Source organism: Piliocolobus tephrosceles, chromosome 2, assembly GCF_002776525.5.
Source record: "Piliocolobus tephrosceles isolate RC106 chromosome 2, ASM277652v3, whole genome shotgun sequence".
Taxonomy (NCBI): Eukaryota; Metazoa; Chordata; class Mammalia; order Primates; family Cercopithecidae; genus Piliocolobus; species Piliocolobus tephrosceles.
This window is the reverse complement of record NC_045435.1, coordinates 115,367,712-115,395,076: the sequence shown is the minus strand read 5'-3', so window position 1 is coordinate 115,395,076 and position 27,365 is coordinate 115,367,712. Positions and strand designations below refer to the sequence as shown.

General features: G+C 38.6%; 1 protein-coding gene across 1 annotated transcript in view; it reads left to right on the top strand.

Annotated features, from left to right (window-relative positions):
- The first annotated feature begins 4,426 nt into the window (after window positions 1-4,426).
- Window positions 4,427-27,365, top strand: part of TMEM212 (transmembrane protein 212) — a 30,193-nt gene continuing 7,254 nt past the window's right edge. Inside the window, 5 exon segments of the mRNA XM_023213514.1 lie at window positions 4,427-4,433; window positions 5,235-5,419; window positions 13,814-13,873; window positions 15,370-15,388; window positions 15,391-15,736. Of these exon segments, the coding sequence (XP_023069282.1) occupies window positions 4,427-4,433; window positions 5,235-5,419; window positions 13,814-13,873; window positions 15,370-15,388; window positions 15,391-15,736 (617 nt within the window).

Sequence of the window (27,365 nt, the reverse complement as noted above, 5' to 3'; positions counted from 1 at the left end):
CTCTTCCTGTTTTCTTAGTTTCTTTTCCTCTCCTTGGTGGCCAAAGCACCAATCAATCACAGCTGTGGTCACAATTACAGTTCTATCTGTGACTCCTCTATCTCCATGATAAAACAAGATAGGAGTAGCCTCTCCAAAAGGCAGACAATATCCACAGTAGCCTGTGGGAGGCCGCCTGGCGTGGACAAGTCAGCCAATAAGAGGTTTTCCTTGCAGCTGCAAGGCTTGAGAGAGGGAAACAGCAGCTAGCTGGGCAAGTTTGCCGGTGACACAATTAAGTGTTTCGCTTCAAAAACCATGGGAAAATTCTGATACATTCCAGATAATTTTAAAAACATATTTGCAGGTCAGATATACCAAAGGCAAGTAAAAATCTGAGTTAGGTAAGTACAAGCTGATGTACAAATCTCTATTTAGATCCAAACATTTTGCAGATTGGATGACATTAAATTTGACAATTCCCAGTTAGGGATGATAAAAATTGAACTTTGTTCTCTTTAAACCCCAAGCCATTACAAGAAGAGCGGGTTCACTCAGAGTTGAAGTTGAATAGCTAGTAAAAAGCAAAGGGAAATGTGCATTATGGATGAACATTGGAAAGATTTTAAATCCAGTTAAGAAACTGGACTATTTGGAAAGACACTAAAGTAAATTTAAAAATACCTATATTGTGTCTGCATGGGTGGAGCACCTTTACAGTCTAACCTAACACATCTGTCCCATCGTTCTGATTCTAGGAAGACAGGTTCTGCTTGGTGCTGCACAGGGGCAAAGCGGCTTTTGCCTTGCATTTCCTGCACATTCCAGATTCATCAGTATCATCAGGGTATTGAGCCAGCATGGCCACATGCCTGAGCAAAACTCAGGCCTTTTATTTCATGCAGTTAATACAACTAAATCTTGGTTTTTCTTGTCTCAACTTTTATCTTGACCTTTCCAACCCTACAGAAAATGGCTAACACCTGTAAGCCCAGCACTTTGGGGGCCTAAGACTGGAGGATCACTTGAGGCCACGAGTTCAAGGCTAGCCTAAGCAACATAGCAAGATCCTATCTCTACCTTAAAAAAAAAATTAAAAAATATTAACCAGTTGTGGCATGGCCCTAATGTCCCAGCTATTCAGAAGGATGAGGCAGGAGGATTGCTTGAGCCCAGGAGTTCAAGGTTATAGTGAGCTATGATTGTACCACTACACTCCAGCTTGAGTGACAGAGCAAGGCACTGTATCTAAAAAATTTAAATTACAAATTAAAAAATAAATTAAACCTACAAAAATCCTGAAAAAACTGTAAAGAGCACTGACATCACCCAGTTTCACCAATGAGACATTCTCTTATATAAATACAATGCTAATCATTCTCCCAAGGTACTTAACATTGATACACTAGTATTATCTAAAATAAACTCCACACTTAAACTTCCTCAGTTGTCCCTGTAGCTTTTTAAATGTCTTTTATGACTTGAATAATTTTGAAGAGTCCAAGCCAGTGTTTTGCAAAATGTCCCTATAATCTGGATTTATCTCATTCTTCTTTATAATTAGATTCAGGTTAAAATATTTTTGCCCAAAATACTACACAGATGATGGTGTGTGCTTGCATTATATTGTATCAGGAGGCAATGATGTCTGCTTGTCTTGTTTTGGGTGATGTAAAGTTTGATCACTTGGTTAAGGTGGCTGCCATATTTCTACTTTGTAGAGATATCCTTTTGCATTGTAATTTTTTTCTTCATTTATCTGAAGGTTTTTAACATCTATTGATGATCTTTGCTTTATTGCACTGGTATTAGCAGAGTGTTAATTTTTCTAATTTTTTCATTCATTTGGTATGCCTCAGATGGAATATTGAATATCTGGGTCTTTCTGACGCCTAAGCTCATACTCTTTCTAGTACACAAGCTACCTTTCTAATATATAAACAAATTAAGCTGGTCATCTGAAGCTGCTAGGAAAAGAAAACATTTCAATTTCATGTCTCGTTTGGAGCTCCATTGTCTTTTACCTTGGCAAAAATGAACTCCTTCCATAGCTTTGAAACCTACTTTAAAATCCCAGGACTACAGCACCCACAGAGCTGTTATTTTTAGGGCTCGCATGTGAAGGAATGCATTTTAAAGAGGTAGAGAATGTTCATATCAGGTTCCCTCTCTCCATATCACTGATATTCTTCCACTTCTTTGGTGGGCCCAATTTTGCTTGACTGATTTATTGATTGATGATTTCTTGTGTTTGGTGTGGAGGGGGGAGCATTGGGATAAAAATGTTGATTTGGGCTTTCTGTTTGTTTTCAGTGGCAAAACTGGCTTGAAGAGTTTGGTGAAGCTACCACATTTTTCCCTGAGCCAAGATCCTGGGATCCCCTGGGTTGAGGAGAAGGTGGGGACTGCAAAGCAGCCTACAGAGATGTTGACGCCACCACCTCCAAGGAGAACTTGCAGGCCCAGCTTGTAGTCAGTTAGTGCCACATGGGATGACTAGAGGGAGCAGGGACCCTATAAGCCTTGCTGGCTGTGAGGACATGGGTACATAGACATGGCTGATCAGAGAGGATGCCCAAGACAGACGCAGTGATGCTTTCTTTTCTTTCCTAGTAGCTGCTCTCCCTGAAAATGTCCTTGTTTCAATGAAATTAGTGTGACTAGATTCCTGCGGAAAAACACACAGAGAGAAACCCTATTCTACCTCTCTTCCTTCTCTTTGTTATATTAAGTGGCAACAACTCCTCTAATCACTAATAAATTCAGGTTTATAAGTCACAATAGCAGTGTCAGGGTTAGGCTGTGAGTGTTGCAAGCACTTAAAAGGCCCTTCCAATTAAAACAAAAATATTCTCTTTGTTTGCCATCTTTGTACTGTTTAACATGAGTATTTCAACAGTCTTTGTTTTCCAAACATGCAAACAGGAGAGAGTGATCTGACCCGCAGCATATTGACATGCCATCTATCTATAACCTTGAGATTAAAAGTAAAGGAAAAAGTCAAAACAGCTCAAACCAAATACTAATACAAACAAGTCTTTCTTCACTCTCGACCCCTTCCCGCCATATCAATGGAACAAACTAGCATCAACACTCATTGAGGGTAGTGGATTCACATGTATCTATACTTATGCAGCTTTAGGGGGATGGGGGAGCCCAAATACAAAGGGGAAAGTTTAATGTATTAATCAACTAATTCAACAAATACTTATTACCATATGTATCTGCTGTGTTGCAGATAGGGTTGTAGATGTTGGGGATATCTCATATATTTAAGGGATGTAGAAGACTTGCAAGGTCTCTGCCTTTGTGAAATTTATCTAGTGGTGTTAGAAAAAAAAAAATCAGAGAATATAGCCGACAGTGTTGAGAGGAGATAGGAAATAGCAGCTGTACCAGAAAGCATGAGCTGGTTTCCTGGATTCTGCATATCCAGGAATGCAACTGCTTCAAAATCTGGGTCAAACTGTGGAATGGCTATTAAAGATAGAAAGGCAGAAAGAAAAAAAGCAGAGAATCGGGCCGGGCGTGGTGGCTCAAGCCTGTAATCCCAGCACTTTGAGAGGCTGAGATGGGTGGATCATGAGGTCAGGAGATCGAGACCATCCTGGCTAACACGGTGAAACCCCGTCTCTACTAAAAAATACAAAAAACTAGCCGGGCGAGGTGGCGGGCGCCTGTAGTCCCAGCTACTCGGGAGGCTGAGGCAGGAGAATGGTGTGAACCTGGGAGGCGGAGTTTGCAGTGAGCTGAGATCCGGCCAGCCTGGGTGACAGAGCCAGACTCCGTCTCAAAAAAAAAAAAAAAAAAAAAAAAAAAAGCAGAGAATCAGAGAGAAGCTTCTCTTTCCACCACATATGGGAGAGTCCTTTGGGAGTTTTTGCCAAATTGTTCAGAAGGAGTTCAACATAATGTTTATAAGATGATGAACTTTAAAAAACCAACAGTGACTGCACCTTTGTCCCCTGATGCAAGGACCCCAAAGGTGGAATATCCCAATGTAACAAGAGTAACCTTCTGAACACCTTTGTTATGCTAAACTCCGGGCTAGGCATTTCTGATTTGGGCTCATTTAATCCTCTCAACCAAATCCCTGGTGAGATAAACACTAATTTTTATTCCCATTTCACATATGAAGAAAAGTTAAGTAACTTGCCCTTGCTCAAGGACATAAACCTGGTAGAGAGTGGAACCAGAACCAGATCATGGCTCCATCTGACTCAAAATTGATGTCCTAAACCACCATATTTGCATTCATAAAATTATTTTTCATCATTTTATTTCAGTAAAAAGAAAAAATGCATTAATGTTAAATAAGAAAATTATTCACATAGCTTCAGAAACTGACCTGTGTTTTTAAGATATTGTCTTGAAACAGACATCTACATATATCCAATCAGTCAAAATTAAAAAACACCATTTTCTCAAATGCATGAAAAAGTAAGAGATGACTTGTAACTGCCTAAATGTACCTAAGTTCAATATCTCAAATCAGAATTATGATTCAAGAAAGAATGGGGATCAGCATTTTATTCAACTGATAAATTACTCCTCAAAGTTTATTTTATTTTATAAATGCATACATTTCCATCAGCACACTTTATTTGAAAATTAGATTAATAATAAAATAAAGTGCAACTGGTTTAGTGAAAACAATGCAAAACTCCATAATAAAGTTCATGCCCATTTGGGAATGAATCCATATCAAAAATCTTTATCAAAAAGAATTGTAGTGGAATTAAACTTTGAAAGGAGGTGAAGGTCTTGCTTTTTGCTTGAAATCATTTAAATTAAATATAATGAAAAGTGATCAGGGTGCTTATTTTTACTTTGTTTTGTGGGAAATTGTGCTGGGAATGTGGAACTATTGTACACAAAGGATGTTGGCTTTATGCTGGAACCACTAGGCAGGTTGAGATGAGAAACAATTAGCTCAGTCAGCAAGCCTTTGAATCTGATTAAGCCAGGAAGTGGTCACTCCCCAGGACAGGGCAGAATGAAGGGAATCAAGGCAGCAATCCAAAGCAAGGAATAATTTTTTTTCTCTCTTTCTCTTAAATAAATTGTTATTAGAATTTATTGTGTCAAATTTATGCCAAGGACTATTTGAGTACATTTCATCTTTGGTAAAACAAATAGAATCTTGTTTCCAAGTAGATCAACAGTTCATATGTGTCGTGGCTACTGTCTCTAAGAAACTTCTATTTACTGAGGCCTGTCATACTCTCATGTTTTGGTAACAAAACATCTTTGAGACCAAGGCCCCCAGGCACCAAGGAAAACGAAGGGCCTCTACCAGGCTGCTGGCTGGATTCTCGTCACTCTGGGGAGCCTCAGTGTCTGCTCTGGAGTTATTGCTTTCTTCCCTGTCTTTTCTTACAAGCCTTGGTTCACGGGATGGAGTGTTTGGATTGCTTGTCCCATCTGGAATGGAGCTTTGGTATGAAAATAGTTTATGAAATGTATTGAGAAAATAAAGGAAGGTGGAGGGAAAGGGGAAACTGAAGAACGTGTCCTTTTAAATTGTTCTAACAATACAAAGAAGTCAAAATTCCACAAAAAATCAGAATCTGCCTTGGAACATTGATTTCTATTAATTGCATTTTTTAAGTATAAAAATTGTCATAATATTTTATCATGTATACATGTACATTATGTATCTTTAATGACATGCTGCTTAAGAAATTCTTAAGAAATTATTTTATTTTAATCCTCTCATCTTGATATGCTAAGAAATTAGAATCTTTTGAAATTTGAACTTTGAATTTAGAAAAATACATAAACCTTGAAACGTAATTTTAAAATAGAGAACGAAGTAAAATAACTTTCAAACTAATGCTTTCATTGCAAACACTAGGATGTACATGGCCCCAAAATTTACAAACCCCAAATATTTGTTTTTCCACCTTTCTCTTGCATGCAACTGTTTGAACTGAAAATAGCTCAATAATTTTCAATTATTTGAAAATAACTCAAATAATTCAATAATTCAAGATGAACTTAACAATTCACTAGGAAAGTGCATGTGCCAAGTACAGTGTTTGACACTAAGTAGTAGTACTCCATGTATGCTCATTGAATTGTCGCACACATAAACGATTGGCCTGGTTCCTTAGCTCTCCAACCAAAAAAAAAAAAAATTAGCATGTCTAGTCTTGGGAGTAACTGGCTTCCGTGCTGGTATGATTTAAGACAAATTACAGAGACGCACCTGTCCAACAAATCCTTCTCTCATTGATTCTTGTGATGCCTGACACCACTGGAGACTGGAGAATGCAATTTTGAAGCTTTTTGATCTTAAGGAGTCTTCTATTAAAATGTAGCGACTTGGCCAGGCCTGGTGGCTCATACCTGTAATCCCAGTACTTTAGGAAGCCGAGGGGGGGCGGATCACGAGGTCAGGAGTTCGAGATCAGCCTGACCAACATGGTGAAACCCCCACTCTACTAAAAAATACAAAAATTAGCTGGGTGTGGTGGCACGCACCTGTAATCCCAGCTACTCAGGAGACTGAGGCAGGAGAATCACATGGACCTAGGAGGCAGAGGTTGCAGTGAGCCGAGATCATGCCACTACACTCTAGCCTGGGCAACAGAACAAGACTCTGTCTCAAAACAAACAAACAAACAAACAAACAAAATGTAGCCACTCTTGTGTGAGATAGTATCTTAAATCTTTAAAAAGTTAAAACTTTAACTGGGATACCACCTAAAAACTAGTCCTCAGGAAATATAAATTTTAATCTACTTATTAGATAAATATTTATGAATAGCCCATTATGTCCTTGAGTTACAATGAAGGATCCAACAAGGTCTTCATTCTAAAGGAACTTGGTCTAGTGGGGTTTGATGAATGTGAACAGATAGATGGAGGCCAGTGGGATGATGGGAGAGTGGATGGAATGAGGAAAGCATAGGGTTATGTTTCTCTTTCTCAGCTTTTTTTTGTCTTTTTCAATACATTCTTTTGTATCTGTCATCCCAATCTTGATCTTCCCTTCTTTTCTCCAACACCTGCCTGAAACCATAATTCATTCAAAGAAATATTTGTTAAAGTTCTACTGGAATGCAGGGATGGCAGTTACATTTATTGAAGCGGCTTCCAAAAATTTTTTTTGGTGACTCAGAGTCAGAAAAATATTGAAGGTGAGGACCCAGAATGTACCTAAATACATCTACATTCTTCTCTGTAGATAAATAGATATCTACATCTATTATGCATATATATGTATAGTAGATGTTTATATATCTGTAAAACAAAAGTTTCTCAAAATAGTACTTACCCTCTATGTGAAACATATTCTGATATTTTCTATTTCAAAGTCTAATTTCACAAAGTTTAACAATATCATGATTAGAGTTCAACCCTACATTCTTTTGTTACAGCTCTTTGCCTATCCTTGCAGACTCTAACATAATACATTCAACAAATATTGGTGATTTAGATTAAGATTACAGATGATTGAATGTAATCATGTTCTAGGTCAAACATCTATTTTTACCAGTTAGGCCCAGAGAAATGATATGATATGTCTCCAGCACATAGTTAATTGGTGACTGACTATTTGATTTCAGAGGTGGCAGCATCAGGAAATGGAGTCAGAGATAAAGGATTTAGAGAAGCGGACCTGTTTTCAAGTCCTGACTTTGATGTTCTTGGTAGGAGGTCAAAAGCAGGACCCTCTGCCAGCCAGTTCCTCATTCCCTTTATCTGTAAAATGGGGAATTTTACAGATAAAAAGAGCCCATGTGTAAAACTGTCTAACCCCAAGATGCACAGTGAGAATGAACACAATTTAAACAAAGATTGTGTAATAAAGAGCTTTGCAATTTTAAAGCCCTCCTCAAATGCTAGTTAATACCATGCCTTTCATTTGTGCCTTCTCTGTGCTCAAGCCCTTTGTTCTTAATCCTGTGTCACCCGCCTCACTTTCCTCCTATCCTATTCCCTCGTAACCTGCTGAGTTCTCCATCCTGTTAACTTCCTGGACTTCATCTCCCACCACTCTTCCCTTAGCTCACTTCTCTCCCATCACACTGGCTCCTTGCAGTTTTCAAACATGCCATGATGTGTTTCTGCCTCAGGACCTCTGCCTAAAGCCTCTTCCTGAACTTGGCTCACTCTCTAGCCTCCTTCAATTCTTGATTAATTCTTTATCAAATATCACTTTTTTTTTTTACAACGGTTTGCTCCCATTACACTGTTTGCAATTGTAATTCCCTGACCGCAATGGGTGTTCCCAATCTCTGATACCCTGCTCTATTTTTTTCCCATAACACTTATTAGTATATAAGATACTATATAATTTTTTAAATTTATTGTTTGTGTATTCCCCTCTCCTCTAACAAATGTATGTTGGAGAAGGGCAGGGATTGTTTTTTCTATTATGTTTACTGCCGTATGTGAAGAACTTGGAACAAAGGGAATTACATACTATGCGTTCAATAAGTATTGTTCAATAAATATTGTTGAATGAGTGAATGAATCTCATGCCTTCCATTTCATTGGTACGGAATTTCTTATACAGTTGAATATCAATTAGGTTGCAAGGACTAAAGGTCAGGGTGGTGTTTATATTATACTAGGTCAGGAAAAAATCCTCTTGTGAAGGAAAGTAATACAAATGCTCAGTATTTCAATAATGTCTAAATTTGGACCAACGTTATGTTTTTTTCCTAGTGAGTTTCCTACTGAACTATGGTTCTGTCTGATCAGGGTGAACTTCAAACGGTCTCTAACTCATTCCACAGCCTTCCTTACCAATCACTTCTTAACTTGCCTCCAAAGCATGTCTTCCTCCGGTGACGAGATTTGTACATTTCAACCATATAGACATTTCCTTTTGCAGATGATTCCATATTTCCTTGGAGACTTGTAAGAGAGAGATTTTTGCATATGATACAGTACTTTGAATTTTTTCAAAGCCTTTCATTCAAGACTCTCTAAGTACTTCGTATAGATTGGTCCTCAGACTCCCTAGTTCCATTTTGACATTTATATGACAAGCAATTTTCCTAGAATTTTGGAGGTAGGTTATTTAAAAGCATCAGCTGCTAGAAAGTATTCAGTGAGGAGATCATAGTACCTTAAGGAATGAGCTCTATTAATTCTAGAAAACATGGCTTGTAGAACAAGTTCTGATGAAAAGACTGGAGTACAATGAGTTTAAACACAGGCCCTGAGGACTGGAGAGCTCAGTGACTTGGCCAATGGCAAGTGCAGCGCTGCACCCAGAGCTCTGCTTAGAGAAGGGAATTTGGGAGAAAGGTCACGCTAGACTTAGTTTTGCCGTCTTCCTCAACGGAAGTTCTGCCCCTTCCTCGACGGTTAGAGAAGAGGCTTGATTACATGACCATGCACGTCTGTTTCAGCTTCCACAGTTGCATGGCTTCCAACTGCCTGATAGTGTCAAAGAAAAACCAGAGCTGGCAGTTAGTTAAAGCAATAAAAGCAAATTTTATTCAGGATTATTGCAATAGGGAAAAAGAGACATCGATATAGAACAAAGTTCAAGTCCAAATACAGCATGAGCAAATGGGAATTTATAGCTGAGAAGCAGGGTGAAAGTCAGTGGATGGAAAATTACTAACAGGAAATATCAGGGACAAGGGGGATTGTGACTATACCGACCTAACAGTTTTCTTGCTGAAGACAGGCCAGGGTGATCAGACATCCCTTTGGGGATCGGGGAGGAGGAGAAATCTAACTAGTTATACAGGGTGATCAGTTATCGAGGCTGGGGGTGTTCTTGCTAAACTGACTCAGCAGGGTTCTTGTGCTCAAACTGGATTTTACAAGGAAGTACACAGATGGGCCTAGGAGAAGGTTCAGGAACCTGACTAAAGTTTGATCAAGCAAAGAATCTATGGCAATGGTCCATTTTTCCACTTAGATATCCAAAGCTGCTTTAAGGCCAGTTTGTCTAAAACCAAATTAATCATCTTGTCACCAAAACCATTTTTTTTCTTCTCCAACTTCCCTGTCATTGTCTTGGTAACTCAATTTCAAACACTGGAGTGATTTTGACTCAACCTGTTCCTCTAAACTAGCCCTTCTCAAACTGTAACGTGCATACAAATCATTAGGAGATCTTGATACGCAGGTTCTAATTCAGCAGGTCTGGGGTGGGGCCTGAGAGTCTGCATGTCTAACAAGTTACTAGAGGATGCCCATGCTGCTGGTCCTAGGACCACAATGCAGGCAGCAATGCCCTAAAGCAGCCCAACACCAGCCCCGCTCCAATCAGTTGCCATGTAACTTTAATTTTTCCTACAAGGCATATCCTTCCTTTTCCTTCTCACTGTATACCACCCACCCCTCACCACTTCCCATCACTACTCAGATTTTATGCCTAGGTAACTTTGATAGCCAAACTGTGGGAATCTATCCATTAGTGAATTATAAAATAAATCTATTGAGTAGCTAGCAGCATTTACAATAAATGCATAGACTAGACTAGACTAGACTAGAATGCAGTGGAGTGGAGTAGAGTGGAGTGGCGTGGCGTGGTGTGGCGTGGAGTGTAGTGGAATGGAATGGAATGGAATAGATTGTATTAGAATGCATCACATTTTTTATATCTGACCAAAATAATATGTAACCCTCATGCATCATAAAAATATTTATAACTATGACGTGAAATGTATTAGTTATGGTGGCTAGAGCTGAAAAAATAAATCTGAAGACCAGGGTTCTACAGGGACTTCTAGGCCTCCCTTTATTCCAATCTCACGTGCACACAACTGGCTCATCTTTCTGAACCCCTTCAGTAGTCAGGCTACAGCTCCTTCAAAAAGCTTTCATATTGCTTCATTGTCCCTAAACGAAGTTCAGACGGGCTAGCCTGCATTGTGAGGTCCTCCTAACTCTGGTATTACCTGGCTTTCAATCCTCGTTTTCTACTGGTCTCTGCCAAGAACTGACCCTCCTTTCAGTGTGGACTCCTCACTCACTGCTCCTTAAGCATGACATCCACTTCCTCACCTTTGCACATGCTGCTCCCACAGCCTAAGCTGCCCTCCCTCTGTCACCTCCCATTGAAATCACATCCATCCTTAAATGGACTTCAGATCCTATTTCTCCATGGTGCCTTCATCATCGACGTTTCCCTTGTAAGTGATACCTTATCCCTGAGCTCTTCTCATGTAGAAAACATTCATCCTTCTTGCCTAGTGTTGTAGCCATTCTCTTATGTGCATTATTTTTACACCCGAACTGTAAATTCCAATGACAGTCAGAACTACTATTTGTACAATTACTATTTGGGGATCTTGCTCATCTTATTTAGCCTTTCTGTGCCTCATTTTAAAAGTGGGAGGATAGCTACATGATAGGGTCATTGTGAGGATTAAATGAGTTAGCATGTGTGAAGTGTTCAACATATATTAAACACTCACTCAATAACATGTTAACATTTATTATTACTTTATCAGCATAGTACCTAGCAAATTGCTTGTTTGCAGTAGACTCATAACAGATGCTTGTAAGTGAATAAATTATCCCATATTAATATGATACCTCTAAAAGTTTCTATTTCTATTGTGAGGGCTCCCTGATTCCTTCAATTCATCTGCTTCTGGGAACTTCGGCAATTGCCTCTACTTAGGCAATTTAAAGATTTAGTGGGAGAGTTCATAATTATCATGCAATCAAAGTGTTAGCAGCAATTGTTGCAAAACCCAACTGATATCCCTGGATGTGCCCAGAAAGCAAGGCAGCAGCATGTCAAGGAGACCTGAGGGAGGCGAGTGCAGGATGGAGGCCCTCTCTTCTTTCCCCACTCACTGCCGGGCACAGCCTCCACTCTCCCCTTCCTCACAACCTGGCCTCCTCTTCAGCCAACTATTCCCCCTTCAGACTCTCCCTCTCTCACATATTCTCTTCCCCTTGACTTGTCCTGCCTACCCTCAAATCTCTTCCTTTTTCATTCTTTTCTCCTCTGTATCTAAAAATGTAATTTTCAAAAAGAAATAGAAGAAAGAAAAGGGGAAGTCTGTGCATCTTGGTTTTGGAAAATAGCTCTATTTTATCTCCCATGTCTGGCGGGGAGCACCAATAAAGATGGGTGCGCTAACCTCTTGAGCCACCTTTCCATTTGCAGGGTAGATTTAACAAGTTACTGAAGGCATTCATACTCAGCCTACTCCATGAAAGATCTTTTTCAAAGTTTTATGTAAACAAAGCAAAATCCAAGCTGGCAGCTATAAAAATAACAGGCAACTGAAATTCTGCAATATTTTTCAACTTTTTGAAAGGAAAGAAACAGCTCATGCCAAAGTAGTTAAGGCAACCTGGAATCTCAGCATCTGATAATGTCAGCTATCTACTCAGAGTTAAACCAGCAGAGGGGCATGAGCTTGTCTCCCTTGCTTATCTGGCTTAGTGTTTCTCTGACTTACAGAGGAGTGATGTGTCAATTGAGGGCCATGCCTCCCAAAGCAGAGAAAGCCCCAGGCTTACCCCACAGCACCAGTGTTACAGTTGCTCTTAATAATTCTTTTGTTTCCTTGTACTATTTATGCTGGCTCACCCTCCATAGGGCCCCTTGGAAACTTTCCTCTTGCAGAATCAAGCCAGGAACCTCTTTTGACTACAGATGGTTCTGTTTTTATCCCTGAGAGTTTTATGGTATGGCGATGCCAAGTCTGGAATTGTAGGCTTAGCTACATGAGAAGTGTGTATGTGTGTGTGTGTGTGTGTGTGTGTGTGTGTGTGTGTGTTTCCCTGTCTCTCAAATTCTCTAAATCCAACATTCAAAATAAAATATGCTAGGAAAATGAAAAAGCTAAGTCTCAAAACAGTAAATATGCCAGATCCAGCCGCTACAAAAGCAGCATACCACAAAACCATATTGGTAAAAATGCTGATTTTTTTTTCCTCCTTAACTTTGTAGATTGTGTACATATAGTCATGCTTATTTATCTGCAAAAGGTAACTTGTACTATATTTGGAGCTGTCCATATTCTATATCTTATTTTAGGCACATCTCTTCCTCTTTGTCTCTCAACCTCAAAAGAGTCATTAACAAGAACAAATGATACACGGGATTAAGAATAAGTTATTTCCAGTTTCAGTGACCACAAAGGTCTCCTCCATGAGACCTGTTGCTGAATCAAAGAGCCCAGGAATATTTTTTTTCCATTATCTACTGCTAAATTCTGGTGACACTATTCCCTCTTTTGTTTAACTATTTTCATTCCACACTTTGGGCCTTTTTCCTTCAATAGAGACTATAAAGAAAAACTCTCTTCTGAAAGGCTGGACACCACTGTACCCAGAACAATAAATGCCACATTACGCATTCATTCTAATGGTAATCTTTGTTATTTGAGAAAAGGGGATCGTGTATTTGCATCCTACCAGCAGGCTGAGGCTGTGGAATCTTAAAAGAAAGCAAATAGCAAACGAGCAAGTTGCTTCAGGGTTTTGTGACAAACTTCCATTCTGGTTCCTTCCATTTACAGTTTCATCAGTTTGTGTGGAAGGTGAACAAAAGACAATTAATCAAATAAAACTTATGGCAAGGGTTATAAAGCCAAACCATTATCGTGGTGACACCTCACAGTAGTGGAGGGGGTGATTCTGATGGCAAAGGCAACATAGAGAATCAAAAAACGAGCTTGTATGAATCATGTCTTTATGACACTAAAGGCTTACTTTCCTCATCATCACAGTTTTTTTCCATGGATGTGGAGGATATCAGAGTTGTCAATCCACTGAGTCATTTGCTGTTCCTTCAAGTTCATGATGAAGTTGTCAAACTGTGAGACAGATTGAACTCTTTCCAGAGGCACCTTCTGTGGTGGATGTTTATTTTTGCATTTTCTTGTCACAGGCCATCACAACTGGTGTGCTTCTACTGTTGGCTTACAGAGAGTGGACCCAGAGGTGCCTGGTAAATATACAGATGCCAAGTAGGATGGTAGAGTGGCTTTGAAAGTCAAATCACTATTAAGTTCAGGATGGAACATAAAAAAAATGATATCCAATTAGAATTGAATTTGGTCTAATTGATGCCATACTACAATGGATTTCAGTAATAAACTCTGTTTTAAATGATTTTTTTTTTTTTTTGGAGACGGAGTTTTACTCTGTTGCCTAGGCTGGAGTGCAGTGGCATGATCTCGGCTCACTACAACCTCTGCCCCCAGGTTCAAGCGATTCTCCTGCCTCAGCCTCCCAAGTAGCTGGGACTACAGGTGCACACAACCATGCCCAGCTAATTTTTGTATGTCTAGTACAGACAGGGTTTCGCCATGTTGGCCAGGCTGGTCTCGAACTCCTGACCTCAGGTGATCCACCCACCTCAGTCTCCCAAAGTACTGGGATTATAGGCATTAGCCACTGCTCCCAGCCCTGAATAATTTTTATCTGATCCCTGCTCCAAATATTTTCTACAAGTTCCTGTGATGATTATTGTATTTGGGGAGGACAGAGCCAGTGCTAGTGCTCCTAAATTTCATTTTGAAGAAATGGATCTATAGGCTTCTCTGCTTTTAGTAATATATTTTTAATTCTCAACTCCTTAATCTGAGATCTCTTTCCAATCTTCTTGGTACCTCTCCTTCTAAAAAAGGATGAAAAGTCTATGCTATCTTGCATTTCAACTGCATAAAACCAGATAATCCCATGATACAGAAAGACTACATTATCTGATTATAGATTTTATTGCCATGACTAACGCAGGGCTTCTCAAACTTAAATGTATATGTAAATCAACTAGAGATCTGGTTAAAATGCATATTCTGATTCAGTAGATCTGGGTGAGGCCTGAGATTCTGCATGTCTGCCAGGCTCCCAGGGGATATCAGTGCTACTGGATGATAGACCACATCCTGAGTGGCTGAATAGCAAGAACCTTGAGCAGGGATTTTGTTCACTCATCTTTGTTTTTCCCAACCCAGACTAGTTGCCTCCATGTGATGGGAAATACATAAATAAATGTTTGTTGAATTGAACTAATTTAAATTTTGCCCCGGTTGGCTGATATATTATTCTCCTGTGGTGTAGATTGAAAATGAAGGACTGCAGGAGGGAGAGCATCAGGAAGGATAGCTAATGGGTGCTAGGCTTAATACCTATGTGATAGGTTGATCTGTGCAGCAAATCTCTGTGGCACACATTAACCTATGTAACACACCTGCACATCCTGCACATGTATCCCGGTACTTAAAATAAAAAGTGAAAAAGAAAAGAAAAGAAAATGAAAATACAAGGGACATATTCAAGGGAAAATAAAAATATAAAGAGAAGGTCATGATCGATTTCTCCCTCATTTTCCAATAGGAGAGATTCATAGCCAGCATCTCTTTTTTTGTTTGTTCATATTGCTAAGAAGGTTTTGAAATATTTTGTCTCCACAGTAACAATTTATTTTTGCTTTATTTTCAGTGGGAAGCTACTTTCACCTTGGGATTCTGAGCATTATGGGATGTCCACTCCATTTTGCAGTAGCCTTGGAATCTGCTCTCCTGGGCCCAAATTGCGTCTATTCATTTTCAGAGATTGCAGGGACTAATTACCTTGGATAAGCAGTTACCTTTCCTTATCCATATGCAAAATTCTCATCAGCCTATGTGGACCCACCACACTACAAAGAGTACCACCTGACCCTTCAAGCCCTCGACCTGTACCTAAGCTTTACCCTGCTCTGTACATCCTTGACAGTGTTCATCAAACTTTCTGCAAGACTTATCCAAGTTTCAACAAAGGGGGAGCAGGTTCTTGTTCCATCCTGTATGCTAAAATGGAAAGTTTGGTATGTGAATAGTTGATATTTCTCTGTTATTTACCACTGTATCCTATACGCTCTTGATATGCAGGTCTAGCACATAATAGGTACTGAACAATTGTTTTTGAATTAATAAATGGAAATATGTTGACATTATAACTGAAGTTATGGCTGTAGGTAGCACCAGCCAATTTTTATGCCAATCCAAAATTTTGAAAATTATTCGTAGGAACAAGACAAGGGTGCCCACTCTCACTACTTCTATTCAACTGGTACCAGAAGTCCCAGCCAGAGCAATTAGGCAAGAAAAAGAAATTTTAAAAATCCAAATCACAAAGAAAGAAGCAAAATTGACTCTGTTTGCAGATGACATGACCTTATATATAGATACCCTAATGATTCCATTAAAAAAATGTTAGAACTGATACATTCAGTAAAGCTGCAGGATGCAAGCTCAACATACAAAAACCAGCTGTGTTTCCATACATTAACAACAAACCATCCTATTTACAGCAGCATCAAAAAGAATAAAATATTTAAGATAAATTTAAGCAAGAATGTGAAAGATCTGTATACTAAAAACTATAAAATACTAATGAAAGAAATTGAACACACAACTAAATAAAAAGGTATCCTATAATCATAAATCAGGAGAATTAATGTTGTTAAAATGTCCATTCTACCCAAAGTAATCTATATAGACTCAGGGCAATTCCTATGAAAAGTTCAATTTTTCACAGAAGTAGAACACATAATCCTAAATGTGCATAGAGCTACAAAAGACCACACATAGCCAAAGCAATCCTGAGAAAGAATAAAGCTGGAGACATCACAGTTTGATTTTAGACTATATTACAAAGCTGTAGCAATCAAAACAGTATGGTACTAGCATAAAAACACAATAGACCAATGAAACAGGACATAGAGCTCAGAAATAAACCCATATATGAATTTTTGTCCTAAAATAAAATGGCCTTGTTGTTCAAGAAAGTGGGATATTTAGGACAAAACAGAAAGTCTAAGCATGTTGTGAATGGTCTATGTAAGTCATAATAAGTTTAGTAAAAAGAAATTTTTTTTTAAAAAAGGGGTTGTATAATTCGGTTGGTTATGATTAAGAAGAAACTTTCTAGAGATGGGTCTTTAATATTAAAAATACACCAATACAAAATTAATTAGTTAAAACAAGATTTTATTACAAATATTGACTTATTTTTAATGCAAGAAGTTTTTAATTTTTAAATTCTATGATCTATCTCTTTGACATTCTTCAGATTGACATCTCAAAAATTCAGCTCTTTCTTTTCAAAAAGGTCTTGGATAATAGCTATCTCCTTCACCTTTTGTTGGCTCCTGTAACTTCTATTAATTATCTGAAGTAGGAAAGGGAATTGTTTTTTAAACAAGCAAATAAAATATCCTTTGGGGCTGGGCATGGTAGTCCATGCCTATAATCCTACCACTTTGGGAGGCTGATACAGGTGGGTCACTTGAGGTCAGGAGTTCGAAACCAGCCTGGCAAACATGGTGAAACCCCATCTCTACTAAAAACACACAAAAAAATTAGCCAGTCATTTTCATTTATTAATTTAAAAAAATTACTGAGTACCTATTATGTGCCAGACCTGGATATCAAGAGCATATAGGATACAGTAATCAAGTGGCTTTTTAAAAGTTACTTGATTAGAACTCTTTCATGGAGTTTGGTAGTGAAATATCACTTCCCCATGACACATATAAAGATATAGATATAATAGGTATGCAGAATAAAAGTGCCCCTTGGACTGGTAGAAGTTAGCTCAGATGTCATTTAATTCCCATAACCTTGGTAATCTGTGATAAAATTAATCTGGTAAATTTAATCTCAAAACTCTCTCCAGTAATTTAAAATCTTAAAGTCATGTTAGACCCTTGGTTTTTATTTTCACTGGAAATTTGGATTATTAAAAGTTAAAATAATGGGAGCATAAAATATGCTTTTGGTAAAGTTTATAAAACACAAAGATGTTGATTTTGCTTAAAAAAAGGAAAATAGTTTTTTCCTCTAGTTAAAAACCATTTAATGATTGCTTTAAAATGAAGTAAAAATTATACAAATAAAACTTAACAAAAGGAACAATTAGGCCAGGGCAACAAAAGTTAACTCTGAGCCCTGTGATTACCAAAAAAAAAAAAAAAAAAAAAACAAGCAAAAAAAAGTCATTATGGGGGAAGGGTAAAACCAAGTAACCATTAAAAAGCAGAATGTATAATATAAGGGAATTGTTCCATTTCATAGACTGGTATCATCGATTTCTTAAAAAATCTTTACTATAGTGAATTGTAAAAATAACCACTCTAAGGACAAAATTCTTAAATTTAAATGTCACAGAATTTAAGAGCTTGTTTGGGTTCATGCAAGACTCACAGCTCACTACTAATCACTAATAAGTACATGTAATCCAAATGTATAGGAGGTTATTTCTAAGATAACAATCAGCCTAGTAAACTGGATAAGTGACACTGTAAGGGCTGCTTGCCCTGAGAAGAGGACTGCCCAACTCTCCCTATAAAATACCAAGTGATCCACCCCAGATGAAGCAGTTAATATGCTTCATATGCAAGCCACATTGGACTGGCTTTATGATGACTGGGATATCCTCCCAGCAAGTACACCCATTAGCCAGGTCATGGTAAATTTGGGGGCTAAGTGAACCCCTTTTACATGGGTGCCCCTCCCACAGAATCACAGGACTGTTTAAGAAGCCTCATCAAATTTGCTGTCCCTCATATGTCTTACAGATGCAACTCCCTGCTGGGAGCACAAACCCTTTTTCACCATGAAAGGTAAAATGGTATGGGGGTAGAAAAGGCTTGGGACCAGAACATAAAAGCATATAGATGAATATGATTATAAAATTTAAGATGTTTAAACAAGCTTTATGTAAGGTAGTTGAACTCCTTTACCTAAATGTCTTGTTAAAACGAATACTGCATCTGACTGGGATGTTTCCCCTTTCTAGTACTATGAAGCTGAAGGCATGTAAATCTGCTCTTTTAGGAAATGTTAGTTAAACATGCTAAATGGGAACTAGTAAAATCACCTAAGCCCACAAAGTGTAGGGTAGTAGCTGGAGTGCTAGTCCAGATGAATTACTCACTGCATATCCCTTTGTGTGGAGCACTCATTGGGGCTGATGGCAAAAGACTGTGAGTATTTTTCAATAACAACAACTGAACTTGAGAATTTCCACTTGATGGGTCATTTATTGCCTTGCTATAGAATATTAACTGAAGCTACCCCTATGCTAATGGAAAAAGAGTTCCATGCCCAAAATAGTTCCGTGATAAAATAAGAATGTTTTACATAAAACTAAAACTCAGACATATGCAATCAAGTAATATTTGACAAGGGTGTCAGGAATGCACACTGAGGAAATGATAGCCTTTGTAATAAATGGTGTCAGGAAAATTGGGTATCTACATGCAAAAGAATGAACTTGGACCCCGATCTTAGGCCAGTCACAGAAATTAACTTAAAATGGATTAAAGACTTAAATGTAAGACCTAAAGCTATAAAACTACTGAAAGAAAACATAGGGATAAAGCTCCATGACATTTGTCTTAGCAATGCTTTTTTTGGATATGACATGGAAAGCACACACTACCAAAGCAGAAATAAGCAGTGGGACTACATCAAACTAAAAAGCTTCTGCACAGCAAATAAAACATTCAACAAAATGAAAAAGCAGCTTACAGAATGGGAGAAAACATTTTCAAACCATATACACAAGGGATTAATATCCAAAATATATAAGGAACTCATACAACTCAATAGCAAGAAATAAATAATCTGATTTTAAAATGGGCAAATGACCTGCATACACATTTTTCCAAGGAAGACATACAGGTGGCCAACAGGTACATGAAAAGGTGTTGAGAAACTCTTTAACATTATCAATTATTAGGGAAATGCAAATCAAAACCACAATGCAATATCACTTCACACCTGTTAAAATGACTATTATCAACAGGGTAGGAGATAACAAGTGTTGGTGAGGATGCAGAGAAAAGGGAATCCTTGTGCACCATTGGTGGGACTATAAATTGGCATAGCCCTTATTGAAAACAGTATGGAGGTACTGCCCAAGGTAATTTATAGATTCAATTCCATCCCCATCAAGCTACCAATGACTTTCTTCACAGAATTGGAAAAAACTAAAGTTCATATGGAATCAAAAAAGAGCCCGCATAGCCAAGACAATCCTAAGCAAAAGGAACAAAGCTGGAGGCATCACGCTAGCTGACTTCAAACTATATTCAAGGCTATAGTAACCAAAACATGGTGCTGGTACCAAAATAGATATATAGACCAATGCAACAGAAGAGAGGCCTCAGAAATAACACCACACATCTACAACCATCTGATCTTTGACAAACCTGACAAAAACAAGAAATGCGGAAAGGATTCCCTATTTAATAAATGGTGCTGGGAAAACTGGCTAGCCATATGTAGAAAGCTGAAACTGGATCCCTTCCTTACACGTTATACAAAAATTAACTCAAGATGGATTAAAGACTTAAATGTAAGACATAAAACCATAAAAACCCTAGAAGAAAACCTAGGCAATACCATTCAGGATGTAGGCATGGGCAAAGACTTCATAAGTAAAACACCAAAAACAATGGCAACAAAAGCCAAAATAGACAAATGGGATCTAATTAAACTAAAGAGCTTCTGCATGGCAAAAGAAACTAACATCAGAGTGAACAGGAAACCTACAGAATGGGAGAAAATTTTTTCAATCTACTCATCTGACAAAGGGCTAATATCCAGAATCTACAAAGAACTTAAACAAATTTACAAGAAAAAAACATAAACACCATCAAAAAGTGGGCAAGGGATATGAATAGACATTTCTCAAAAGAAGACATTTATGCAGCCAACAGACACATGAAAAAATGTTCATCATCACTGGTCATCAGAGAAATGCAAATCAAAACCACAATGAGATACCATCTCACACCAGTTAGAATGGCAATCATTACAAAGTCAGGAAACAACAGATGCTGGAGAGGATGTGGAGAAATAGGAATGCTTTTACACTGTTGGTGGGAGTGTAAATTAGTTCAACCATTGTGGAAGACAGTGTGGTGATTCCTCAAGGATCTAGAACTAGAAATACCATTTGACCCAGTGATCCCACTACTGGGTATATACCCAAAGGATTATAAATCATGCTACTATAAAGACACGTGCACACGTAGGTTTATTGCAACACTATTCACAATAGCAAAGACTTGGAACCAACCCAAATATCCATCAATGATAGACTGGATTAAGAAAATATGACACGTATACACCATGGAATACTATGCAGCGATTAAAAAGGATGATTTCATGTCCTTTGCAGGTACGTGGATGAAGCTGGAAACCATCATTCTCAGCAAACTAACACAAGGACAGAAAACCAAACACCGCATGTTCTCACTCATAGGTGGGAATTGAACAATGAAAACACTTGGACACAGGAAGGGAAACATCACACACTGGGGCCTTTCAGTGGGTGGGGGACTGGGGGAGGGATAGCATTGGGAGAAATACTTAATGTAGATGATGAGTTGATGGGTGCAGCAAACCAACATGGTACATATATACCTATGTAACAAATCTGCACGTTGTGCACATGTACCCTAGAACTTAAAGTACAATAATAAAAAGAAAACAGTATGGAGCCTCCTCCAAAAATTAAAAATAGAAATACTTCATATCCAGCAATGCTACTTCTGGGTATATAACTGAGGAAAACAAAAACATATCCCAAGGAGATACCTGCACTCTCATGTTCACTGCAGCATTATCCACAATAGACAAGACATGGAGACAATCCAAGTGTTCATCCACAGATGAACAGATAAATAAAATACACACAATGAAATACTACTCAGCCTTAAAAACCTGAGGAAATCATGCCATCTGCAACAACATGGATGAAACTTGAGGGGATTATGCTAAGTGAAATAAGTGAGACAGAGAAAGATAAATACTGTATTATCTCACTTATACGTGGAATCTTAAACAGTCAAACTCATAGAAACAGAGAGTGGTATGGTTGTTGCCGAGTGCTGAGGGGTGAAGGAAATGGAGAGAAATTGGTCAATGGGTACAAATTTTCTGTTATAAGTTGAGTAAGTTATAGGGATCTAATGTACAGCATGATGACTATTTAACAACAATGTATTGTACACTTGAAATTTGCTAAGAGAGTAGATCTTAAGTGTTCTCACCATACAACCACAAAAGGTAAATATGTGAGGTCTTGGATGTGTTAACTGACTTGATTGTGATAAATATTTCACGTTTCTCATATATACACATATAATTTATATAACATTATTTGTCAATTATACCTCAATAAAGCTGGAATAAAATAAAATACATTTTTTAAATAAGTGATAAGAAACACTGAACTCTTTATGAACAATGAATCTGCATCCCTTTATCTGATTCTAAGTTTAAGAAGTCATGAAAATATAGTATTTTTTTCCCCTGGGAAAACATATACTAAGATAAGCCAACTTTGAATTTTATTTATTTATTTACTTACTTATTTATTTATTTATTTTTTGAGACTGGGTCTTGCTCTGTCATCAAGTCTGGATGGAGTGCAATGGCACGATCTCGGCTCACTGCAACTCTTGCCTCTTGTGCTGAAGTGATCCTCCCACCTCAGCCTCCTGAGTAGCTCAGACCACAGGTGTGAGCCATCATGTCCAACTAATTTTTTTATCTTTTGTAGAGACAAGTTTTCACCATGTTGCTCAGGCTGGTCTCAAACTCCTGGGCTCAAGTCATCTGCCTGCTCCAGCCTCCCAGACTGTTGGGATTGCAGGCATGAGCCACCTCATCAGGTCAAACCTTGAATTTTAGCCCCAAACATCTGCATGATGCTTTGCAATGTTATTTTGCAGTTTACAATATAGGATTGAATTTGATAATTTGCTTTATTTTATCTAATTAAATTTTACACAATAAAAAAGTACTAATAGAGACAAAGACTAAGAACTTTTTGAGGAAATTGATGTAATAATATCCTTAATATTTTAATAGTTGAATACAGATACCTTAATTTGGCTTCTAACCCGTAATTCAGATGCACTGTGGCTTGAAAATGCATAGAAGAAATTCTCCCAGTGTTTCCATTCCTACCCCAACAAAGAGGTTGAGGTACCCCAACATCAAGTCCAGCTTTCTAGCTTTTTCCAGAAGAGCTAATAATACCACTAATGATATGATAATAACAGAGTGCTTACTATGTGTCAGTGTACTTCCCTACTTTACGGACAGAATACTGAGGCTGAAGAGTTTATATATCTTGCCCAAGGACACACAGCTAGAGTAAGAGGGCTAGATTTAGAACTAGAACCATTTCTCCTAATAGAGCCAGCTTCATCTTGGCCCTCCTCATCACTGGTTTTGCAACCTTTCCCCCTCTGCTTGTTTATTAAAGTGCATGACCCTGGCCTCCAGGAGGGTTGGAGTAGGGCATCTGGGAGAAGAGCAGAAGTGACCTGATTCTAAACTCCTACAGCTGATGCTGATCCTTCCTGGGTGGAACAGCTTCCCTTTGGAAAGAGATACTTCCCACTGCAAACTCTCATGCTGGCTTTATGATTTAGATTAGTATCATATTAGGGTCAAATGAATTTGGGTAGTGTTAGCCAATCTTTTTTTCAGGTTGATCCTATCCACCCCAACCAGCAAAGCTGGAATACAAGAATTTGGCACTCTTGATGCCTTTTGTGGTCAGTTCTATCCTCTTCAACTTCCACGCAAGTCTGCAGAGGAAATCCTGTGCGTTCTTAGGAACAGAGTTGATTTTACAAGGAGACTTGCCAAGAGTTGAGGGAAGCAAACCAAAATCACCTCCCCCACTGTACTGCCAAGGCATCTGGAAGTTTAGTATTTGAGATTTCTTCCTTGTGGCAAACGTCCACACTTTCTGGAGCCCTTTGCTAAAAGGAATGCATGCCTAGGAGCACCACACACTGAAGTGCTGGCAGTCACAACCACTCAACATGGGCCATTCATCAGACATCTGGCTGTCACCTTAGGCATAACACAGAGGTTTAATGTGGGACGGAGGGCAGGGAGAAAGGGAAAAAATAAATGAGGAACTTGGTAAGTCACCTCCATGAAGATTCAACAGTGAGGCCAACTGAAGTGCCTGGGGAGAGAGAAATGAATTGAAAACAGAAATGAGCTGGGTTCAAAAGCAAGGTTCTTCAGCTTTAGAGTTTAGCCTTTCCTATCTTGCTCAGGACACAACTTCTTGGTGTGTGTCTTCTCAGCTGGGTATAGGGCCAACACAACTATAACTCATTTGTTAGAGTAGACCAGTGATGTCAAAATCACACAGGGTTCTTGTGAAGTCAGATTTCTGGGTGCCATCTGACTCCTATTGTGTCAGAAACTCTGGAGTTGGAGGCACAGAATGTTGATTTTTAACACATACCCCAAGAAATCTGATGGCCAGTGAAGTTTAAGAATCATACTGCATTTTATAAAAGATTCTCCTCCTAGCACAAGACTCTCTTAGTGTCACTTCTTGACAGTCTCAGTTTCTCCATCTGCATAAAATGCAACACTAATTTGGGTGAGAATTCTAGATAAATTTAATAAGCAGTATTTCCTTGGTGAGTGTTTTTGGATGACTTGACACCACTTGATATATAATGGCGGCAGATCGTGTTTCATTAGCGAGGATGCGTGGCTGACATGATAGGACACGATGTTCTGTATTATTAAATACACCACTGTGCCAAGCCCATTAGGCGCACACACAGCCTGAGCATTGCTACCACGTAGAAATCTCTGCTATATTAGGCACAATTTCCAGCAGTGAAATAAATATATTGTTTACTAAAATTTCAGAAAATGCACAACTCTCTTAAAAGGAAAAAGCAGATACTTTGTCCAAACACAGAATTCTATATAATGATTGTATATTTCATTTGCCCCCCGTACAGTTCTGTTGTTAGATTCCCCACATGCAGAAAGTGACAAGCAATATTCTAAACATTTCGTTAGAAATTATAATATAAAGTATGTTACTACTGATTCACACTTCTTTTTTCTTATATAAGCAAAACATTGACAACGCTTTAAAAAGCTGCACTTTTAAGTGTCACCCTGAAAATTAACATTTTTAATGTAAATGCATATCAGAAAATTCAAGAGTCATGAAAAAGCTTGTAAACAAAAGTGATGGTTTACAAAAAAGATTTGGAAAAGTGGTCGTTTTGTATTTGTATTGTCATGAACTGTGGAACAAAGTCAACCGTTGTTTTTAAGATCCATATGTAACAATCAATATTATAATGAAAAATATTCACTTCTAAGAGGTTTTTTTCTATATGTTCAAAAATATGTTTTCAGAAATGAATCAAGCACCCCCTAAGGAACCACCACATCCATTATTTCTTTCCTCCCTGGGTTGCCTTGTTTCGGCAGAATCCAGGTCATCATGTTAAAGTTCACACAGTGAAGGTGTATGAATGTTTCGTCAATTGGTACCCAACCACGACCGCAGTGAGAAATGCTTGAAAGAGGCATGAAAGGTTTAATGACTTTGATAAACACAAAGGGGCATGTGAGTCCTTGTGACTGCCCAGAGCCTCACAGGAAGGGGTGGGGGCTGAGAAAGGAATAACAGCCACCTGCTCAGAAGGCTCCATGCAGAATGTTGAAGTGACTCTGTCGGCTCCAAGACCCAGCATAGGGGTCAAACACGCATAACACAGAGTTTAAGTCGAGGAACGAAAACACAAAACAACCATAGCCGGAATTGTCTACATTCTTGGTCCAATAAGTAATAAAGTGATGGGAAAGGAAAGAATTGGGACGCCAGACACACTGCAGCTGTCCCCTGCGGCTACTCAGCCCCTCCTCCACGGAATGGAATGGCCCTGTTTGTTTTCCTTTCATTATTCGGTGTTGTGTTTTGTGTCTTTTTTAATGAAAGGGGGAAAGAAAATATTTCCTTCTTGTCATGTGATACAGTGGTTTTACTTTTTTCAATGAATTGAGAAATATTTGCTTCACATAAGAGATGTGGTTAAACCTTGAAATGCAATCCCAAAACATACGGAGGCAGAATATTTGTCAGTGGAGGACCCTCTGCCATCCGACAGAAGAAAAATGAGCAGCATCATGCTGGCCCCAAATCTTCCAAAGGACTTACACTGGATCATTGCAATATGAATATGCTTTGAAATGAATTCATCTATGATTCTCACCCTAAAGGTCTGGGGCCTCAGGTTCGGCTATAGTAAGATCTTTCTGATGCTCCTGGAACTAATCCCCCTTGTGTAGATCCAATTAGAACTCATGCAGGACCACAGAACAATAATAACTCATTGTATTTCTTCGTCACAAATTGTGTTAGGAAGTCTCCTCACATTGGTCAGTAGAGAAATCAGAACCTGGAAAAAGAATCACAATGTAGGGCATTACTACTTCTGTTTCTCTAGCATAATAACAGTGACATAAAAATGGGTAATAGAGGAAGAATTGTAGGTGTCATTTATTGGGCAGCTACTGTTTGTCAGGTGCTGTACCTCTTTTATTCCTCACATCACTCCAAAGTTCACGATGCCCATTTCACAGATGAGGACACTGAGACAGCCATGTAGAACTAACAATTCAGTCTCAGGTCTCACAAAGTCTGGGGTGCAGGCTCCCAGCCGCTGCACTGTGTCACCTCCTTTAGGTGGTATATCAGCAGTCCCGTGTGAGTCCCACCTACTGACCTGGCATCGTCATGCTTCTCTTGGAAAATCTTTCTTACATTGCTCACAAATGAAAACTAACATTTATATTTTAGAAATGAAGGCCATTTTTCCAGGATATTTGCATTTCATTTAATCACTGGGACCACACCAAGGGTGATAGCAACTTGCCGAGAGAGGAAATGAGACTAAGTGTTTATTGTAACGTATTACAGTAAGTTTGATATTTTGTCACAGAGGGAGTGGTAGGTGGGGAGGGGTCAGGATCCTGAGAACTGCTTTTTGTGTTTTTCACTTTATAAATTATCATGAGGCTCAACATATTTTCCTCTTGACATGCAGTCAATTTAATCTTTTAATATAACATATTCTAGTGGCTTTTTTTCTTTGCTTCCCCATCTTAATCTAAAATGTTATTATTAATTTTTTTTTGAGACAGAGTCTCACTCTGTCACCGAGGCTGGAGTGCAGTGGCACCATCTCAGCTCACTGTAACCTCCGCCTCCTGCATTCAAGCGATTCTCCTGCCTCAGCCTCCCAAGTAGCTGGAATTACAGGTGCACACCATCATGCCCAACTAATTTTTGCATTTTTAGTAGGGGTTTCACCATGTTGGCCAAGCTGGTCTCGAACTCCTAATCTCAGGTGATCTGCCCACCTCGGCCTCCCAAAGGGCTGGAATTACAGGCGTGAACCACCAAGCCTGGCCATGTTTGTTTTTGAATAGATATTAAATACAACATATTTAAACAAATGAGAAATATATTTGAAACAAAATGTATTTGTTTTATAAAAAGCAGAAACTTGAGTAAAAAGCAGAAGTCTCCATTTTCTATAACCATGAAAGAATGCAGAGAAAACAGCATGTATATTGATCAATATATCT